The sequence below is a fragment of the Crocuta crocuta genome, unplaced genomic scaffold (assembly GCF_008692635.1).
Source record: "Crocuta crocuta isolate KB4526 unplaced genomic scaffold, BGI_CrCroc_1.0 scaffold862, whole genome shotgun sequence".
Classification (NCBI taxonomy): Eukaryota; Metazoa; Chordata; class Mammalia; order Carnivora; family Hyaenidae; genus Crocuta; species Crocuta crocuta.
In genome coordinates this window covers 201,739-221,831 of record NW_027529584.1, presented here as the reverse complement: position 1 = coordinate 221,831, position 20,093 = coordinate 201,739, and the positions used below count along the sequence as shown (strand labels likewise).

At 53.1% G+C, this 20,093-nt stretch overlaps 1 protein-coding gene across 5 annotated transcripts in view; it reads right to left on the bottom strand.

The window, feature by feature from the left end:
* STX2 (syntaxin 2) overlaps positions 1–18,066 on the bottom strand; it is a 35,251-nt gene extending 17,185 nt beyond the window's left edge. Inside the window, exons 1-3 of one of the 5 annotated variants that reach the window (XM_077761719.1) lie at positions 18,049–18,066; positions 8,811–8,885; positions 4,323–4,422 (exon numbers count right to left, since the gene is read on the bottom strand). In XM_077761719.1, coding sequence (XP_077617845.1) covers positions 4,323–4,422; positions 8,811–8,831 — 121 coding nt within the window. In that variant the 5' untranslated portion in view covers positions 8,832–8,885; positions 18,049–18,066. Of the gene's footprint in view, positions 1–4,322; positions 4,423–8,810; positions 8,886–9,297; positions 9,348–11,800; positions 11,822–13,831; positions 13,947–18,048 lie in introns of those variants that run through there. The other 4 variants (XM_077761716.1, XM_077761715.1, XM_077761714.1 and 1 more) reach the window with 4 other exon arrangements.
* Positions 18,067–20,093: the final 2,027 nt, after the last annotated feature.

Genomic DNA, 20,093 nt, shown 5'->3' with positions numbered 1-20,093 from the left:
ACAGGTACCTTTAAAAAAAAAAAAAAAAAAAGGGCACTGGAAAGATAACTTCAGAATCTTCAAGATGGTCAAAGAAAATGACTTCCCAACCGACTCCTACACTTGGTGAAAACATCCTTCAAGAATGAGATAACGGACGGAAAGTTTCACACAACCGCATATCCCCTACTAAAATCAGTAATAGTGCTTTGATTTTTTTTTTTAACTCGAGAGAGAGTGCTCGCACAAGCAGGGAAGAGGGGCAGGGGCGAGTGGGGAGAGAGAATCTCAAGCAGCTCCACACTCAGCGCAGAGCCCGACGCGGGGCTTGGTCCCACAACCCTGGCATCACAACCTGAGCCAAAATCAAATGTCGGACACTTACCACACTGAGCCCCCCAGGCGCCCCAACACTGCTCTTGAGAAAGAAAGAGTCTCAGACAGCAGGTATGAGGCCCAAGGATAAAGGAGGGGCATTGCCGGAGGCTGCGCCGGCTCCGGCAGGTCCAGGGGTCCCTGAAGGATGGACGGTGTCAGCGAAAGAGAAAGAGAGTGAGAGATGCCCCGGAGATTCTCTGATCACCGTCCATCCTTCAGGGACCCCTGAACCTGCCAAAGCGGGCTCCGGCCTCCAGCAGGGCATATCACGTGTATCTATCACATACACACGGCAATCTGTGCATATAAGGAAAAATGGGGTACAGCTTCCTAAGGTCCATGTCTTACCCAGAAGTAGCAAAAGCAGAGATTTATAGTAGATCTTAAATCAAGAATATACACTATCGGGGTGTCTGGATGGCTCAGTCGGTTAAGTGTCTGACTTGATTTCAGCTCCGGTCGTGATCTCACGGTTCGTGGGACTGAGCCCCGCCTCGGGCTCTGCGCGGACAGTGTGGGGCCTGCTCTGATTCTCTGTCTCCCTCTCTCTCTGCCCCTCCACGCTCCAACATGCTCTGTCTCTCAAAAGAAATAAACATTAAACACAACAACAGTATAATCTAGGGGACAACCACCAAACAACAGGAAGTAGTTCATATAAACAAGCTAATGGTGGAGGAGATAAAATTCTTAAAAACTGATCTAAACAAAAGCATGAAAAGAGAAGGGGCGCTTGGGTGGCTCAGTCGGTTGAGTGTCCGACTTCGGCTCAGGTCATGATCTCGCGGTTCGTGAGTTCAAGCCCCGCTTCAGATTCTGTGTGTGTCTCTCTCTCTGCCCCGCCCCCACTCATTCTATGTCTCTCTCTCTCTCAAAAATAAAGACATAAAAAAAGAAAGCATGAAGAGAGAGAAAAAGTACCACAGAACAAGAGTGTCTGCCCCAATATAACATCAATTAATTCTAGCAAACAGACTAAAAGCATTTAGGGAGAAAAAAATGATCAAACTGGAGAAAAGACAAACGTGGGCCACGTTTCGTTTTACGCGTAAGAGTCAGGGAAGCCGTCAGGTGCGGGGGCGCAGGAGCGACGGGAAAGCGGGGGAGCGCCCAGCGCGCAGAGGGAGCGGGGGCCGCAGGTCGGCCGCGGGCTCTCACCAGCGCCCACCTCCCCGAGTCAGATCACGGCCGCGCGCAGAGCGCCCCCTGCAGGCGGGGGGGGGGGGGGCAGCGCCGGCAGCACACGCACCACACACGCGGCGCGCGTGGCAGCGGGCACAGAAAGCACACGTGTGAACACGCACGGGGGGGGGTCGACGAGGGAAAAGGTGGACAACCGGAGGGTCGAGGTGAGGGGGGCAGGGATTTTCACTGCACTGTCGTGGCCACCTCCCCGCGGGTTTGAGGAACTTCACACTAAACGCGTGAAAAGCATGTCTAACGACCGGCACACGGTGCTCCGTCCGGCGGCCGCAGGCCCAGGCACCGGGNGGGGGCACCTGGGCCCCTCACCCCAGGGCCCCGCCGTGCAGGGCAGGGTGACTATTTCTCCGTTCAAATCCAAGGAAGAAAGCACCTGGACGCTGCTCTCCCACGTTCTGCTTCGCACTTTGTCATGAAACGTGCAAGAGAAAAAAGCGATGGTTTTACTCAGGGCCCCGCAGGGACTCCTGTGAAGCAGAGTTCTGCCTCTGCTCAAACAGGGGTCTTACCTGCTATTCCTCGGCAGCAAAAGGTTTTCAGAGGTAAATTACTCAAAAGAAAAAAATACACTAATATTTATTCAAATGCAGGTTTCCCAAAATTTAACTAAGAAGTTAATAGGTGGTGTCACATAAAATTTTCTGTGGGCCTCACACTGGTCACAGTGGCTAAAATGCACAACTCAGGAATCTACAGATGCTGGCGAGGATGTGGAGACACAGGCACCCTCCTACACTGTTGGGGGGAATGTAACCTGGTGCAGCCCCTCCGGAAAACAGTGTGGAGGTTCCTCAGGAAACTAACACTAGAACTCCCCTAGGACCCAGCAATAGCACTGCTAGGAATTTACCCAAGGGACACAGGAGTGCTGATGCATAGGGGCACATGTACCCCAATGTTCACAGCAGCACTCTCCACAATAGCCAAATCATGGAAAGAGCCTAAGTGTCCATCAACGGACGAATGGATCAAGAAGATGTGGTTTATCTATACCATAGAATACTGCACGGCAATGAGAAAGAATGAAATCTGGCCTGTGTAGCAACATGGATGGACCTTGAGGGTGTTATGCTGAGTGAAATAAGTCAGGCAGAGAAGGACAGATACCGTATGTTTTCACTCATATGTGGTACAGAAGGAACTTAACGGAGGACCGTGGGGGAGGGGGAGGGGAAATAGTTACAGGGAGGGAGGGAGGCAAACCACAAGAGACTTAAATACAGAGAACAAACTAAGGGTGGATGAAGGGATTGGGGGGAGGGGAAAATGGGCGATGGGCACTGAGGAGGGCATTTGTTGGGATGAGCACTGGGTGTTGCACATAAGCCACTTTCACAATAAATTATATTCAGAAAAAAAGAATACAGTAATTACAAATTAAAAATTCTGCAGGCAAACATACTAAGCCAAGTTTACACAGGTTTCCTTATTGCAGTACTGCTCAGGGCCTTTATTGCTCTGAGAACACTGTAACTTCCAAGAGGGATTATGGTATAACGAGACTCCCAAGGCAGTTCGTGCCACACCTCATGCTTCACAGGCCAGCTGATGAGATTCGTGCTCTAGAACCCATTTTGGGAGACATTCATCTACATTATAAGATAAGGCATCCACAGAGGATCAGAGCATTATTTTACAAGACATGCAAAATCTTAACACTAAAAACATTTTTTTTTTCAATTTAAGAGTTTTATTTTTTTCAATGTAAGGCTACATCAAATAACCTGACAAAAAGTTGCTCTCAACTCTCCTCTTTATTAGAGAATAAGAGCGGCCCCTGACCACGTACACTCGACCCCACAACAGAGGTCACTGGAATACGTCACCTAACAATAGAGAGTGTGAGAGGGAAGGGAACCATGTCATTATTCACAAATGACGTGACTGCGTGCAGACGGTCCCATGGAGTCGGAGTCGACACGGACACTAAGAGCATAAGTGATCAGGCAGGACAGCGGGGCACACGGCCGACACACAAAAGCCCACCCTATTTCTGTATTTAGAAACGAATAGAAAATAAACGTCCTACCAGATGCTACTTACGTTAACACCGATACGTAAAGCACCTGGTAATAAATATAACGCAGGGCTGCAAACCCCGAAGACCACGACCAAGAGAAACTGAGGAAGGGCCAGATGGTAGAGGGACAGGCCAGACGGGCCATTCTCCCGGACTGAAGGATTCAGTATTGTAAAGACACCATTTCCCCCCCAAAATGATGTACGGATTCCAGTTCACAATCTCTGGCTTATCCAGATCCATCTTACCTCTAAAGTGGTCAGAATTTCCCTCGCCAGGTGAAGGAAGCGCCCCCTTATCACTGCCAAGGCCCTGATGTGCAGCTAATTTAAAGTCACGCCTTACCTGCTGTCTTAACAAACATCCTGAACAGCACACTCCGTGCCAGGGCCTTTCCTCTCCACGTCACCTGTCAACCGGCCCTGACAGACGCAGTTTTCCAGAACAATTTCTTACTACCTTTCATTTCAACACAAAATCCCATCATTCCTGTTTAGCCAGGGACACAGAAAGTGCACATCTGAGGCCCCATCACCGACACGGCCCCACGGCTCAGCAACGCCATTCTGGCGCGTTCTCCTGGACAGGACACGGCCGCGGGCCTGGGCCTGGCCGACAGCACCTCGGCCGCCCTGCATCAGACGGGCTGTGGCCTGTGTCTGGCCTGTGTCATAGGCAGCGCCAAGAGACAGGCACACAGACAGACAGACAGACACACTTCTTCTCAAAGCCGACAACTTACTTCCTTCTGGGTTTGGTGCAGAAAGAATGATGCTGTGGTTCTTCTTCACTTCTTCGACGCACTGAGCTATTTTCGCTATACTGGTCCTGATCTCCTCAACCTAGGAAGACACAGAGAGTCACCACCGTGGTGGCAATGTACATTCGCCACCACTTGCTGTTTCCTGGAAAGGGAAGGATAAAGGAGGGAAGTAAATGACTAGTGACCACAGGAAGGAGTAGCAGCCTGTACCATTCTCACGTTGGTAACTATTTAAAGACAAAGAAAAACGCACCAGATGCTCTGTACGGTCACGACTAAGGCAGTTTCCTTCGATCTTCAGCGACAAACCCATCAGGCCGTACAAACCTTTACCATCAAGACCTACGTGCTGCCGCAGGTGATGTCAACCGCGAGCACGGGGCCGTCTGCCCCGGCGGAAAGGGGCGCTGGGGGTTCAGCCGGTGAAGCATCCTACTTTTGCTCAGGTCACAATCTCACGGTCTGTAAGTTCAAGCCCCAAGCCAGGCTCTGTGCTGACAGCTTGGGGCCTGGACCCTCCTTCCGATTCTGTGTCTCCCTCTCCCTGCCCCTGCCCCACTCGTGCTCTGTCTCTCTCAAAAATAAACATTAAAAATATTTAAGAAAAAAAAAAAGGCACAGGGTACGTCAGCAGGAATACTCCACATGGGGAGGTGTTTACCGTCATGGTCATGGTTTTCACCTAGTGACCCTCGCTACCCAACACATTTCCATCTGTAACGTACTCATCAGCACGACTCATCCCAATAGATCCACGTATCTAGAATTACCACAGTGGAGCAACAGCTTCAATACTGACTGATTCATTTTAAAACAGTGATTACAAAATCCTCCCACGTTGTGGTAGATGTCCACACCCTAGGCCTGTGAGTGCTTCCGGGCAGGGCGACAGGGACTTTGCAGACGGGGCTGAGTCCCGAGAGAACGAGCCTGGGTTATCGGAGCTGCTCCAAAATAATCACAAGAGTCCTTACAAGGAGGCGGCGAGAAGCTGGTGTTCAGAAGACAGGGGTGAGATAACAGAAGCAGAGGCCGGAGCGATGTGCTCTAAGGGCCATCACTGGAAAGGCCACGAAATGGACGCTTGCGTGGCACCTCCCCAAGAAGCCAGCCCCATGGGCACGCGGTGTGAGCGCTGCATGCTCGCCTCGGACTCCTGCCGTCTAGACCGGGAAAGAACGCGAGTGTGTGGGTCCAGCCGCCCGGGTGGTGGTGATCTGTCAGAGCAGCGATGGGGGACTCAGTCCACGCACGTGCTCGCGAGGGGAGGAGGGGAAAAGACAGTATCTCAGTATCACCATGAACGTGGTCTTGACCCCTGGGGAACCCCGTCCAAACTCCGAAGCACACTGAGCGTGCAAGTGCTGGAGGTCTGGTGGCACAGATGCCGTGTCCCCGGTAGGGGAAGAGCGACTCCAGGCCGGGGCTACTTCCACCCGCCTAACTTCTGGGAGAAATGCGCATACTTCACACACTCACGGTGTAAGCTTACTAACCGTGGGAAAACGATGCATCAAGTAAAAACCGATTCTTTCATTTATTTGTTTTTTTAAATGTTAACGTTTGTTTATTTTTTGAGAGAGAATATGAACAAGGAGGGTCAGAGAGAGGGAGACAGAGAATCCGAAGCAGTTCCAGGCTCTGAGCTGTCAGCACAGAGCCCGACGTGGGACTTGAACCCACAGACTGTGAGATCATGACCTGAGCTGAAGTCGGACACTTAACCGACTGAGCCCAAGGCGCCCAAACCAATTCTTGTAAATGTCTGCTGTTTCAGCACAAGCAGCGACACTTGGGCGCACGGGCTCCTGTCTCACCTGGCGCACAACCGTCACTGGGCACAAAGGCACTGTCTGCACACCTGTGGAGTCGGCGTTCGTACCCCCGGCACCATGTGGCAGAAGCCCCCGTGGGGGATGACAAGGGGACTGTCACTGACACAGGGTGCTGGCGGACGGGACGGTGCGCCAGCTCCCACGGACATGACACAGGGTCTCTTTCTGTCCCTTCCAAATCACCTTCGCAGAGGGGGCCTTCCCTGGCTGCCCAGAGGGCACTCTCCAAAGTCCTTAACCAAACACTGGCCATGTGCAAAATTCTATCTTTTACAACGTTCTGTGTGATATTCAAGATCCAAATGCCATTTTCAAAACACCAGTTTGTATTAACATCATCATCTGTTGTCTAAGAAACCGTCCACAAGACTTAACTGTAAAATACGACGACTCTCTAACAAGTGAAAACCTGAAGTTCGGCTGGGCCCTGGCGCTCCTGAGGCCTCGGGCACGGGTCCCGTTCCTGCGTCTCGGGGGCACCTGCAGCCGGCACGGCCCACGCGTGGGGACCAGAAACATGGGCAGTGGCATTTGATGACCTGCCGTATACAGTTCTTCTGCTGGATGTAATGACACTTAATGCCAGGAGGGTCTTTAAAATAAATACGTTTTTACGAAGAATTGAATTCTGGGGGCGCCTGGGTGGCTTAGTCGGTTAAGTGTCCGACTTTCGCTTGGGTCATGATCTCGTGGTTCATGGGTTCGAGCCCCGCGTCGGGCTCTGTGCTGACTGCCAGCTCAGAGCCTGGAGCCTGTTTCAGTCTGTGACTCCCTCTCTCTCTGACCCTCCCCTGCTCACGCTGTCTCTCTCTCTCTCCTAGAAATAAACAAAACATAAAAAAAAAAAAAAAAAGAATTGAATTCTGGAAGAATTAAGCATCCCGATAAAGGGGGTAAAAATAGAAAAATAATTTCACAAATGGGAAGGTAAGCTCAAGACAATAAAGAGTCTCATTTCCAAATCAAAACAAGGAAATTCAGTATCTTAACTTCTTTGCGCCTTAAAGTAAGTCTCTGTATCAAACAATTTGATTTCATGTTTTTCCACAAGGTAAAGTCAGGAACTAACATAATAAATACGTAAACCCAGGGACTAGACTTATACCACGTATTCAGTGAATTCTGAAAACTAATAACCTCTAATGTTTTTATTAATATATTATCTGTTTTCAAATCTGCACCCTGATAGGCCAGTGTAGACTGTCCTTGGATTTGAGTCCATTGAAACTGTTAGACTAAATTCAGCATCACCAAAATAAACCCTGCAAATGAAGTTTTCATCAGTAAAAAATAAAAGATAACAGACACGTTTCTTCACATTTAACGAAGTCCAATTATTTGTTCTGTGACTCAGTTTAAAAAATCTGATTTCATGGGGCACCTGGATGGCTCAGTCAGTTGAGCATCTGACTTCAGCTCAGGTCACGATCTCATGGTTCGTGGGTTCGAGCCCCGCATCAGGTTCTGTGCTGACAGCTCAGAGCCTGGAGCCTGTTTCAGATTCTGTGTCTCCCTCTCTCTCTGCCCCTCCCCCACTCATGCTCTGTCTCAAAAATAAATAAAAAACTATATAAAAATTTTTTTAAAAATTTGATTTCACGCACAATTTGGTCAACTATTGCTTGGGTTTAAGAATTTACACACAGTATATGCCCAAGGCCAGCCGTGGGGAGCTGAGGGGGAGGAGAGGCCCGCAGCCAGCCCGGGGCGGTGGGCACAGTACAAGGTCAGATCCAAGGGCCGCAGCTCAGGGCACTGGCCCTGGCGCACCTCGGGGAAAGGCCAGGCTGATGGACGACACAGCGGCGTTCCCACAAGGATATGCCTGCTCGTGTCTAAGGCTTCTCGGTCGTGGAATTTAAGATCCGTTCAGTGGTTTCAGAAAATACACACCAGGAACTCTCTGATGCACTGTCACCGTGTGGGGACCCTGTGGAAGAAGAGGGAGCACTGTGTGCTCCCGACCCAGAGCCATCAGGGCACCTCTGCCACCAAGACTCCCCCTGGAAAGGACCGGGTGGTGGCCTTCGTTTGGAGGATACCACTGATCCCAGGGTAAGAACCCGGGTGTGGCAAGCTCTGGGGAGGGCCTGTCCGGGGAGGAGTCCTCTCCACCCACCGCATCCACGTCAGGAGAGAAGGCCTGGCCAGGTGCCACCCAGCCCTGGGGCGCAAAGCCTCCGGGCCACTGCCCAGCGCCTCCCCAGGCGTGCTTCCTGGGAGGACGGCTCCGCGCTGCCGCGCACTTTAAGGGCAGTACAAGTTCTAGCGAACTTTGGGGCGCCTGGGTGGCTTAGTCGGTTAAGCGTCCGACTTTCGCTTAGGTCATGATCTCGCGGTTCGTGGGTTCGGGCCCCGCGTCGGGCTCTGTGCTGACTGCCAGCTCAGAGCCTGGAGCCTGTTTCAGTCTGTGACTCCCTCTCTCTCTGACCCTCCCCTGCTCACGCTGTCTCTCTCTCTCTCCTAGAAATAAATAAAAATATTAAAAAAAAAAGTTCTAGCGAACTTGAACGTAATTCAAACAGCAACTCTTTATAATATTACCTTTAGTATTATTTCAAATAAGACAAACACTCAGGCACATCACCCGTGTCTGGGGAAGTGTGGCTGGGTTTCCTTCGGGGGCTCTTACCTGATGGAAGAAGTCATCCATGAAATGGTCCTTTTCAACCACAACATTTGTGTCCCCATCATCATTCTTCCTGCACTAAAATGGAAAATATAAAAAGGAAAACATCTCAGAAACGTTCATGTGAGCACAAACGGTGAGCTGAGACAGGAGCGTGGTGCCACAGCACGTGACTTCGCTGGTGCACAGAAGGGACGGCCCCCGGGGGAGGGGCACTCTGCTTCCTGGGAAACAATGGCCGGACTTCTCAGAACTCAGCAACGGGGACCCGTTCGTTGGCCCACATAAGCCAACGTGACACCCTAAGTTTTATCTTCAAGAAGCGACACCCCTTGTACTGCTTATTTTCTATGAAGATTAAGAACACTGACACACCTGGTTAACTTTTCTAAAGCGCACATTTTTTAAGGACCTTACACACATATTAGCTGGCGTTCCTCGTGTTTCCCTAAGTGAGTAACTCCCAGTGGCGCCCACAGATAATAACCACCTTCAATGAGGAAACCCTTGGCAAAGCAGACGTAGAAGGTAACTCAGAGGGAGGCGGCTGTCCTGGCCAGGGGAGGAGTCACGGTGACGCTGTGCCAGCACTCAGTTCTAGACGTTTAAACCCCATCAAAGAGTATTCTAGGGCTCTTCTCAAACTTGAGTTGCATCAGAATCTCCAGAAGCCTGGGTCTCTGACTCAGCAGGTCAGGGTGGGACATCTAGGACATTCTAGAACACTCCGGAACACTGCTGCATTCTGACACGTTCCAGTGCTTCTGCTGGTCCAGGAACCCCATGTGAAGAACCACTTTCTAGGGAGGCAAGACACATGGTGCCAGTGGGGCCCACGCTGGGAAGCAGCTGCGTGCGGCGGGGGCAGAGCGCGCTCACCGGGCGGCGCCCCGCAGACAGGCGCGGGTGCACTTGCCCCTGACTCCCGACTGGGCCCCCAGCTGTGTGCTGAGTTGGACAGAGCCACCACCCTGCTCTCACATGGCACCGGTTGTTGAGAAAGACGCCTGGAGTGACCTCGCTGAGAATGTTTCCTTTGTGCCGTGTTAACAGGACGAGAGCTACGGGTTGAACTGTGTCCGCAGACACACAGACGTTGAAGGCCCGGCCCCAGAGCCTCGGCGTGAACCATACTGGGAGCAACGGTCGGCGCGGGGTAATTAGTTACCACGAAGTCATGCCGGGGCTGGGGGCGCCCTTCACCCAACCCGACTCGGGCCCCTGTGAGGAAGACGGCCATGTGACGAGGATGTGCCCGAGCGCCGGCGGCCCCACTAGCAGCCGCGAGGGCAAGTAGGAGCCCCCAGGCTCCAGGGAGCCGGGCCGCCATGCCTGCACCTGCCCTCACGGCCTCCAGAGCTGGGAGAACGGCCCCCGGCGCTTCTCAGCCCGACTGCGGTACTCTGTTCCGACGGCCCCAGAACACCGAGCCGGCACATCGGGGCGCCGGGTACCGCCACTGCCCCTCTAACCAGCTGCGCTCACCGAGCACACGGCTTCCCCGTTGCCGTCCGCAGGGCCGGGTCCCAGCCCGCTCGCCAGCAGCCCGGGCCTGCGAGCCCGTCTCCTGCTCCACGGGTCCCACCTCCTTCAGAGACGGGGTGTGAGCACAGCCCTACCTGTGACCTCAGGGCCCTGTGGCACAGAGACACGCAAGCCCTCAAAGGCTTCAGCATCCTTTCTGGTCACGATCAGGAGCACGGCCGCCCCCGCAGCGGCCACGAGCTGGCAAGCCGCCGACACAACTGCGCGGCGGCCACGGAGCATCTCGCCCTGCAGGCCCCACGCTCCGGAGGGAAAGGACGGCTGCTAGCGCGGGGGGAGCCCGTGCCCCGGGGGGTGCGGGAGGCACCCACGGCCCTGTCAGCGTCGCCACGTCACACCCTGGGGCACAGGCCACGCGGCTCAGGGACTTGGCCCCAAGTCCAAGGAAGCCACGGGGCCACTACGTGGATCCGAGTCTGTCTGACTCCACGAAACTCACCATGACCGCGCACACCTCCCCTCCCCGTGCTGACCCTTAACAAGGCGCTGCCCTTCACCCCCAGCTCGCAGGACCCAGGCAACGCGTGTTAACTGCATTATCCCCGTTTTGCCGGAAGAGGTCGAAGCGCTAAGGGCAGAGGGGCTGCCCTGTCGCCTGGACTCCAAACCCTCCTAAAAAGTCACCCTCCAGGGCGCGTGATCTCCTGGTTTGTGGGATGCAGCCCCGTGTGGGGCCCTGCGCTGAGCGAGGAGCCTGCTTGGGCGTCTCTCCCGCTCCCTCTGCCCCACCCCCTCAACATAAAATCAACAAGTTTTTTTTTAAAAATTCACCATCCACCCTTCGGAGGAAGGGGCTTCCCTGCAGGCCCTCCCAGCCACCGGGCTCTCTTCCCAACTCCCTGCGCAGCTTCACCCCTTCCAAGCCCCACTCATCTGAACTTGGCCCTGTGTCGCTCTACTCCCTGGTGGCTATTTGTCTCACTGTCTTGTCTTCTCAGCTGTGGGGTCTCACAGACATGGCTGTGTCTTGTCCAGCTCCAGGCCCGGAACATCAGAGTGAAACAGCATCATGTAAGCAGCCGACTCGCTGTGACCGACGTGAACTTGATTCAGGAGTCCCAGCTGGCTGCCCCGCCTGCGGCCCTGAGCACAGGGGTGCGGACGCCATCTGCACCCGCGACCGCCCAGGGCCGCTCACTTCCCCCTGCTCTGAAAGTCATTCTAGACTCACAGATGTCCAGTTTCTGCTTTGCTTTTTGTGATGGAAAACCGCGAACACACACAAAAATAGAAGGAAACCTACGAGCCCTCGATGTGCCCGTCACATGGTTCACGGCCATCTACCCACAGCCCGTCTCGCTTCACCTGCGCCCCCTCCCCCCCCCGAGACACTAGACATCCTGAGGCGAATCCCACACAGAAGAGGCCGCTGCATGTTCCGTTCTGCAGGACCCTCAAGGGAACGACTGTCCCCTCCACAGGGGGAGAGACCCCACGATGCACCTCACCTGGGTGCTCGGGAGACGGCGTCCAGCCTGCCGCCCGCGAGGAACAGGCCTCTCACCGCTCCTCTTCACACTGCGTGAGTGCCCGGCGCCTCGCGGGCTCTTCCGGCCACTCCTGCGGGCGGGTGACCTGTCTCCGCCCACTGTCCTCGACAGCCAGGGGACCAGGAATGCATTTTTCCTACTGTCTTCTTCCTTTACCCTTGTTTTTAAACCTCTGCTTCTATTTCTAATTTCTAACTGGAATTTTCAAAATTCATGGGTAGGAGGAAACTGGCTCAATAACGCTGTCTTGGCTTTTCCATTCACAAAAAAGGAAACAGAAAGTGACAACCGGGAAGCAGCTATTTCACTCCGGCGGCATCGCTGCCCGTCTGCACGCGCGCCCACCGTGTCCCTCCGGCTGGGTGGTGCTCGCGGGAGCTGTCGTGGCACAGCCGCGACGACTTGTGGCAGAGCGATTACCAAAGCAGCGGGAATCCTCCCCGATATGACAGGCTCGACTTCCAAAGTGTCGAAGTGCCAGATTAGCACTCGAATATCAACATTCCGTTTCTGTTAAATTTTAAAAGAAGTCTCCTTACGAGCAGCATCACGTTAATAAGATTCTCCCTTTGTGCCAACTGTCGTCGGGAGCAGAGAGCAAGGAGCTTCCACGGCTGGGACCACTTAACAGACGTGCCTAACTTGTCGCGGGAATGCTCACTGTTTACACTGCGGCAGAAGCTGGGTTATCACAGATCAGGAGAATCCAAACGCGGATGAAGCGCTGGCTTTCTCCGCACACACAGACCGTAAGCGAGGGCACATGAACTGCATTTTCTTGAAAGATCTACAGCACTGGTGCCTTGGCAGCTGGAATACATTAACATCGTTCTCAAACTTAAATCCCTTGAGTAAAAGAAAAGAACGCTTGTAATTACAGGTAAAAGCCGTCCACCGGCCAGTTTGCAATCCTGGGGCCGCGCAGAACAGGCCCTTCTCACGCGCACCTTACGGGGGCCTGACGCCCTGCGGTAGGACCATCGTTCCGTCTTCCCTTTTTGCTACATATCTGTCTCCACTATTAACATACCTTTTACAGGTACTTGGACTTGACATAAACAGAATCGCACCCGCAGGTGCTTCTGCTATCTGACCCTTTTTCTCGCAAGGGGCAAGGGCGTGTTGAAAGATCTCCGTTATCTGGGCCGCGCCCTGGCCACAGCCACACCAGCCCCTCCCCACCTGCGAGGCGGCCTGTGCCCTGTGCCGGGAGCACTGGCTCCGGCTCATTCCAGTCTCGCTCACACACCCTCCCCTGGGCGCCCTGTCCAAAGGACCCCACCCCCCACTGCTCTCCCTACTTCACTTCCTTCAGAGCAGGGGTGTCCTCGGCTGACCCCTGCTGCCCCCCCACCGGAGTTTCATGGGAGCGAGGGCACCGTCTGCCCGCTCACAGCTCACGTGCCAGGCCTGCGACAGTGGGGTCAGCCGGGCAAGGGAAGAGAGGGGTCAGAAGCCTGAGGGGAGGGAGGGGAGCAAAGGAGACATACATGGGAGGACAGATGGACAGAGAGGACAGATGCCAAAGGCACGGGGAGGGGAGAGACAAAGCAAGTGTGACCCGGGTAAGCTGCCGGCTGGTCCCCAGCTCCACTCCTCAGGGGGTTCTGAGGCACCTTCTCTTTAAGAAGTGTCCCATTCCCCAGGCACCGGGGTGCCTCCGTCAGATGTCTGACTTCAGATCAGGTTGTGATCTTGCAGTTCATGAGTTCAAGCCCCACATCGGGCTCTGTGCTGACAGCTCAGAGCCTGGAGCTGCTTCGGATTCTGTGTCTCCCTCCCTCTCTCTCTCTCTCTCTCTCTCTGCCCCTACCCCGCTCAGTGTGTGTGTGTGTGTGTGTGCACGCGCGCGTGTGTGTGTGTCTCAAAATAAACTTTAAAAAAATAAATAACTGTCCTTCTCTCCTCTGTCGTAGCTACTGGGTTTGTGTCCCCGGCAGCAGAAAGAGCCTCAGGACCCCAGATCCCGGTCATCTACATACTCCTCACCCGGGGCTCTTCCCAACCCCTGGCAGGTGCCAAGCGGACTCCTGAGGCTTCGGGGGGCACCAGCCCTGCCCCGGAAAGGGTGAAGTCTGTCGGCAAACAGGACCGCACCTGTGCCAGAGACAGAAGACAGCCAGCTCTGGGGACAGCCAGCTCTGGGGGCCGTAGGGAAGGGGGACAGGAAGACAGCCCAGTGGGGAAGCCTGCACTGAGACCAAATGAAGGTGTGAGGCAGCCTGAGAAGGGGGGCCCGGGGGAGCAGCAGGCACAAAGGCCGCCATGGGAACCACCGGCGGCACCTGACGACGGGACTGAGGTGGCCCGTGGGAAGTGTGCGCTGGAGAGGGAACCCATTTTATGTCCTGGTTTTTCCGGAACTGGTCCTCTTAGGTTTTCTGTTCCTTAAATTCACAACAGACGAAGTTACAAACAAGAAGTATTCATCTGGGAGGCGCCTGTGTGGCTCAGTGGGTTAAGTGTTCAACTTTGGCTCAGGTCATGATCTCGAATTTCCTGCGTTCAAGCCCCACATCAGGCTCTGTGCTGACACTGCAAAGCCTGCTTGGGGTTCTCCATCTCATTCTCTCTGTTCCTCCCCAGTTCACATGCTCTTGCTCTCTCTCTCTCTCTCTCAAAAGTGAACATTTTTTTTTAAACTGGCAGGATTGGGAAGCCTGGCAGCTCAGTTGGTTGAGCATCTGATCTTGATCTCGGCTCAAGTCATGATCTCATGAACCGTGAAACTGAACCCCCATGAGACTCTGTGCTGGTGGCGTGGAGTCCGTCTGGGATTCTCTCTCCCCGTCTCTCTGTCCCTTCCCCACTCTCATGCATGCTCTCTCTCTCTCTCTCTCTCTCTCAAAAGGTGGCAAGACTAAAAAAACATAAATTTCTAAGCTATAAACATATATATCTAGGAAATTATACTATAAAATTCTTAGCGTTTTAAGTGAAACATTTGGGAAAAAAATGCTCTATATTATAAATAGGAATCTGAACCTTGACTATGTAACATTTTAGACATGTACAGTCTGAGCTGTCAAAAAATAGCTTTTAGGGGCACCTGTGTGGCTCAGTCAGTTGAGTGTCCGACTTCCACTCAGGTCATGATCTCACAGTTAGTGAGTTTGAGCCCCAGGTCAGGCTCTGTGCTGACAGCTCAGAGCGTAGGGCCTGCTTGGCTGTGTCTCCTCCTCTCTCTGCCCCTCCCCTGCTTGTGCTCCGTCTCTGTCTCTGTCTCTCTCTCAAAAATAAACATTAAAAATAAATAATGACTTTTAAAATATCTGGGCTGTTTTTCCTGCCCTTTAAAAATCTGGGGGCGCCTGGATGGCTCAGTAGGTTAAGCATCCGACTTCAGCTCAGGTCATGATCTCACAGTCTGTGAGTTCAAGCCCCACGTCGGGCTCTGTGCTAACAGCTCAGGGCTTAGAGCTGCTTCTGATTCTGTGTCTCCCCCCTCTATCTGCCCCTCCCCTGCTCATGCTGTCTCTGTCTCTCAATAATAAATAAAAGTTAAAAATTTTTAAAAATATATTATAAAAACCTTTATTTGTCTCTCTGTCAATAAAATAAAATAATATAAAAAATAAAATAATAAAATAAATTTAAGAAAGGAGCACATGGGTGGCTCAGTTGGTTGGGCACCTGACCCTTGATTTCAGCTCAGTTCATGATACCAGGGTCATAAGATTAAGCCCAGCAATGGGCTCCACGCTGGAACCTGCTTAAGATTCTCTCTCTCTTTCTCTCTCTCTCTCTCTCTCTCCCCCCTCTTCCTCTCTCCTCCTCTCCCACTCACATGTGCACTAGTTCTCAAAAAATAAAAATAAAATAAAAGTTGCATCTGCAATTCATCTCCTTGAATCCAGGGATTAAAAATACTAATTTGCTCATTTCTCTCAGGTCTACTAACGCATACCCACAACTGTGTCTGTGTTTATTTTCCCTGAAACAATTCCCACAGTTGAAATCATAGTTTGTCTGTTCTCAACTATAACAGATACATCCATCTGCATGCACAAACTTTTTAAAAAAGGCAATCAAAACACATTTGGAGTTACCGCCTCCTAGAAGGGTATTCCATTTTCGTTTACTCACATCCTAGATGTAGCTCATCCAGCCTCGCCCCTTCCCTCCCCGGGCTGTTTGCCTCCACACCCGCTGGAGGCATTTTCCTGTCTCTGCGCCTGGCACGGCGCCTCCTAGAGGCCGGGCACTGGTGTGTCTGTTGGTGGTTCATTTATTTTCTTGTAAATCAGAAACATCTTTCTGGATTTCGAGTCTAGGAGACCTTGGGTAAGTCACTTAAACTTTCTGCACCCAAGTGAACAGGCTGCTCAAAAGAGAATCATTGATTAGAAGCAGCTACATCTACATTTAGCAAATAGTATTGGACACACTCATTTTTAACTCTTTCCCGAATGGTTATCAGGGGTAATCTTCGGAGGAAGCACTAACAGCTAATAAGGGAAATTTTTTTGGAGCTATAACAACCATTTTTCCAGGTTGGACACTGTTAATGAGACATTTTAACTATCTACCCAACTAAAGTCCACCTAGGAAGAAAACACCCGCTGCTGAGAACATGGTTATGAGCAGGGCTGCCTGGGGGGCTCAGTCGGTTGAGCGTCTGGCTTCAGCTCAGGTCGTGATCTCACAGTTCGTGGGTTTGAGCCCCGTGTTGGGCTCTGTGCTGACAGCTCAGAGCCTGGAGCCTCCTTCAGATTCTGTGTCTCCTTCTCTCTCTGCCCCTGCCCTGCTCAAGCTGTCTCTCTCTCTCAAAAATAAACAAAAACATCAAAAAAATTAACAACAAAAAAAAAGAAACATGGTTATGAGCAGACACTCAACTACTCCATGAACTACCTGGAAAAGCTACATTTCCTTAAGGAAAGAAAAAGTTTAACTTTTATTTCTGGTAATTTTCAGAGGAGTTTTTAAATATTAAAAGTTATAAGTATGTCAAATTCAATTTTTTTTAAATGTTTTCNGAAGTCAGACCCTTAACCGATTAAGCCACCCAGGCGCCCCTGTCAAATTCAATTTTAAATTAATATTTTTTATTCCACATAGAAGTTTGCTTTTTTTAACTACCTGGAAATATTTTTAAAACCTAATAAATTATGAATAGGACTCATAATTACATGGCGTTTGTCGCACCTTCTGCCAGTGTCACACACGGGAGATAATTTTATGTGCCACAACTGTTTCTATGAGTAAGCAAGAGAGATATCATTATCCCCATCTTACGTACAGGAAAACTGAGGTTTGGGGAGTTTTAAAAATAATTTGCCCAAGATGAGACAACTCCAGAAGCAGAAACATCCAGTAACGGGCTCTACAACTACTCCGTGTCTTTATCTAAAACAGGTGCTGGACCAGGCACGGCCATTCTAGCTCTGAAATTCTAGATCCCAACAGGTCACGTGCTCTCCCTGGCGCTGCCGGAGGCCACACAAGCCTAGAGTGGTAAATAATTGCCCGATTTATTTTTTGCTAATCGGGCCCAGAAAAGCTGCATATACATTCTCCAGACAGATCTTTCCTAACTACCCCCCAATATCACACGCGACTGGAGACCTTTTCTAGAACAGTGGCAGCTCGCCCGTCCAGACGCACTGGGCAAGTCTTCACTCGGCAAACACGTGCGCTCCTCCTGGCGCAGGTCTGTGGCTGAGCGCGGCTGTTTGCTGTGTTTACCAGATGTTCGCCTGCAAACTGCGGAGGCCACAACATCTGACCATTAAGGAAAACAATCACTATGAAGAAGCGTTCTTGGAATGAGTGTAAACCGAAACGCGATGACTGCTCGGGGGCAGCTCATCGCCCATCGGAGCCCGGCTTGCCCGCCTCACCCAGGGAACGCAGATGATGACCTCCGGGTCCATTCCCTCTATTCTCCTCAGCGTGGCCTATAACCAGCTGCATTCTAGAAGCAAAGCTCATTCAGTACATGCAATGGGTGCCTCAGGGCGCAGGGCCCGGCACCCCGTTCCGAGACTGCCTGGCAGCAGAGGGCAGAGCCTCACCCTGTGCCCTGGGGAACAGAACACGACACGGCACTAATCAACAGCCCTATTTTTAAAGGAAAAAAAGAGTCCTAATTGACTGTTGGCCCAAAATATCTCAACCCGGCCACATCCTATGCACGCACGGTGCTGTCATCTCCACACACCTCACAATGGCCCCCTCCTAAGGGACGCCCCTCCCTCACTCACGGGAAGGGCCACTTGCTGAGGTCCGCACCGCGCAGGACACCCTCCCGGCGACGCGCTGGGTGGGAAGACAGGCGAACAAGGGCGCCGCTCAGCGCAAGGCCAGGGCTGCGCGGCGCCGGGGGACCCCCGCGCTCGGTGGGCACGGCGACGGGCATGGCCCCGAGCCGCTGCCCTCCGGGAGCCGGCCGACACCCACCCCTAGGGCGGGGCCGACCGGAGTCCAGTAATTTCTGGCTGTCCCAAGTGCTGAGCAAAGACTCAGGAGCCGGGCAACGCGACGGGGCGACTTCAGCCTGGGCAAGCAGCAGAGCGCGGCTCAGAAAAGGGGGTTCCATGCCCGGCCACTGCCCCGTGCCCCNCTTTGCCGAACCTGGAGCCTCTGAGCTGTCGGCACAGAGCCTGTACCCGGGCTCGAACTCCCAAACCTGAGCCAAAGTCAGACGCCAACCGCCTGAGCCACCCAGGCGCCCCTCATTGTATTTATTTTTAAAAACGGTGAACATTTTGGTCAGCACTGCAGCCAGGCCGCGGAGAGGAACTGGGTGCCGCTTTGCCGGCGCCCTGGCCGGGCTTCCCCTGAGGGGCCCGCACCGCCTGTACCCGCTTCGTGGAAGCAGGCGGCTGTGCGGTGACGCACGTGGTGCCGGGGGAACCCCACTTCTGGAGGCAGGGGCGGGGACGTGTACAGGCCCCGGGTACCGCGTGACCCTAAAGAATGTTCTTCTGGGGCGCCGGAGTGGCTCAGCCGCTTAAGCGTCCGACTTCGGCTCAGGTCATGACCTCACGGCTCGTGGGTTTGAGCCCCGCGTCGGGCTCTGTGCTGACAGCTCGGAGCCTGGAACCTGCTTCAGATTCTGTGTCTCCCTCTCTCTCTGCCCCTCCCCCGCTCATGCTCTGTCTCTCTCTGTCTCAAAAATAAGTAAATAAATAAAACAAAAACAAAAAAAATTTAAAAAGGATGTTCTTTGGGAAGGCGTGTCCTGCACGTCAGTGGCCCGTGACCCCACCCCAGCCTGAGGGTGGCATCGGGATGTGCGGTGTGGGCGGTCCTCCCCTCAGACACAGGGACGCCCACGGTCAAAAGCACTTAAAGGTGACTCCAATCGTGACTGAAGCATCCCAAGAAATGTTACGAGGCCTCACTTATGACCCACAGCATGGCTCCGAAAGCGTCTGTAGGGTCTCCTCGGCCGTGCCCCGCACCCTGCAGGGCCCAGAGCGCCCCTCCAGGGCGGCCCCCGCACACCACAGGCCCGCGGCCTCCCGGCCCAGCTCCCAGGCCACCTTTCTCCCCCCACGGGCGGCCAGTGGCTGTGTCCCGCGAGGGCAGGCCCTGCCTGGTGACCACCCCACCCCACCCCTCAGCCTTTAGTAACTCGGGACTTGTAACGTGGGAGAGTGTTGGACCGCCGACCGGAACTTTCTTACCCCGCCAGGGAAAGATGAGAGTGCGGATACCAACGCATGGTTTGTCACTGTCGCCTCTGTTACATACACACATATGCTGCGTGACCATGTCGCCTCACGTGGCAAGAGGGGCTTGGCAGGTTAGGGACTTTCCCGGATTCTGGGGGTGAGCTTAGTCTAACCCGTACAAGAGAGAACTTTCCCGCAGCTGGAAGAGGAGATGTGGCAGAGGGGACATCAGAGAGGCGCCGACTGTGGGAAGGATTCAGCGCCCCATCGCTGGCTCTGCGATGTAGGGTCCACGTTCGAAGACCAAAGACCGACTCGCAGGAGCTAAGGGTGGACGCCGGCCCCCCGCTGCCATACGGCAAGGAAACGGGGGCTTCAGTCCTAGAGCTTCAAGGACCTGGATTCTGCCAATTACCTGCTTGAGTGTGAAGCCGATTCTTCCTTGTGTCTCCCGGTGACAGCCGACCCCTGACCCCTTGATGTCAGCCTTCTGACACCCAAAGCAGAGAACCCGACCCAGACTTCTGAGCCCCAGAACTGCGAACCAATAAATACGTATTGTTTTAAAGCTGCTAAACTATTATAATTTGTTATGGCAACAAGAGAAAACTAATATGGCCATTTACTAA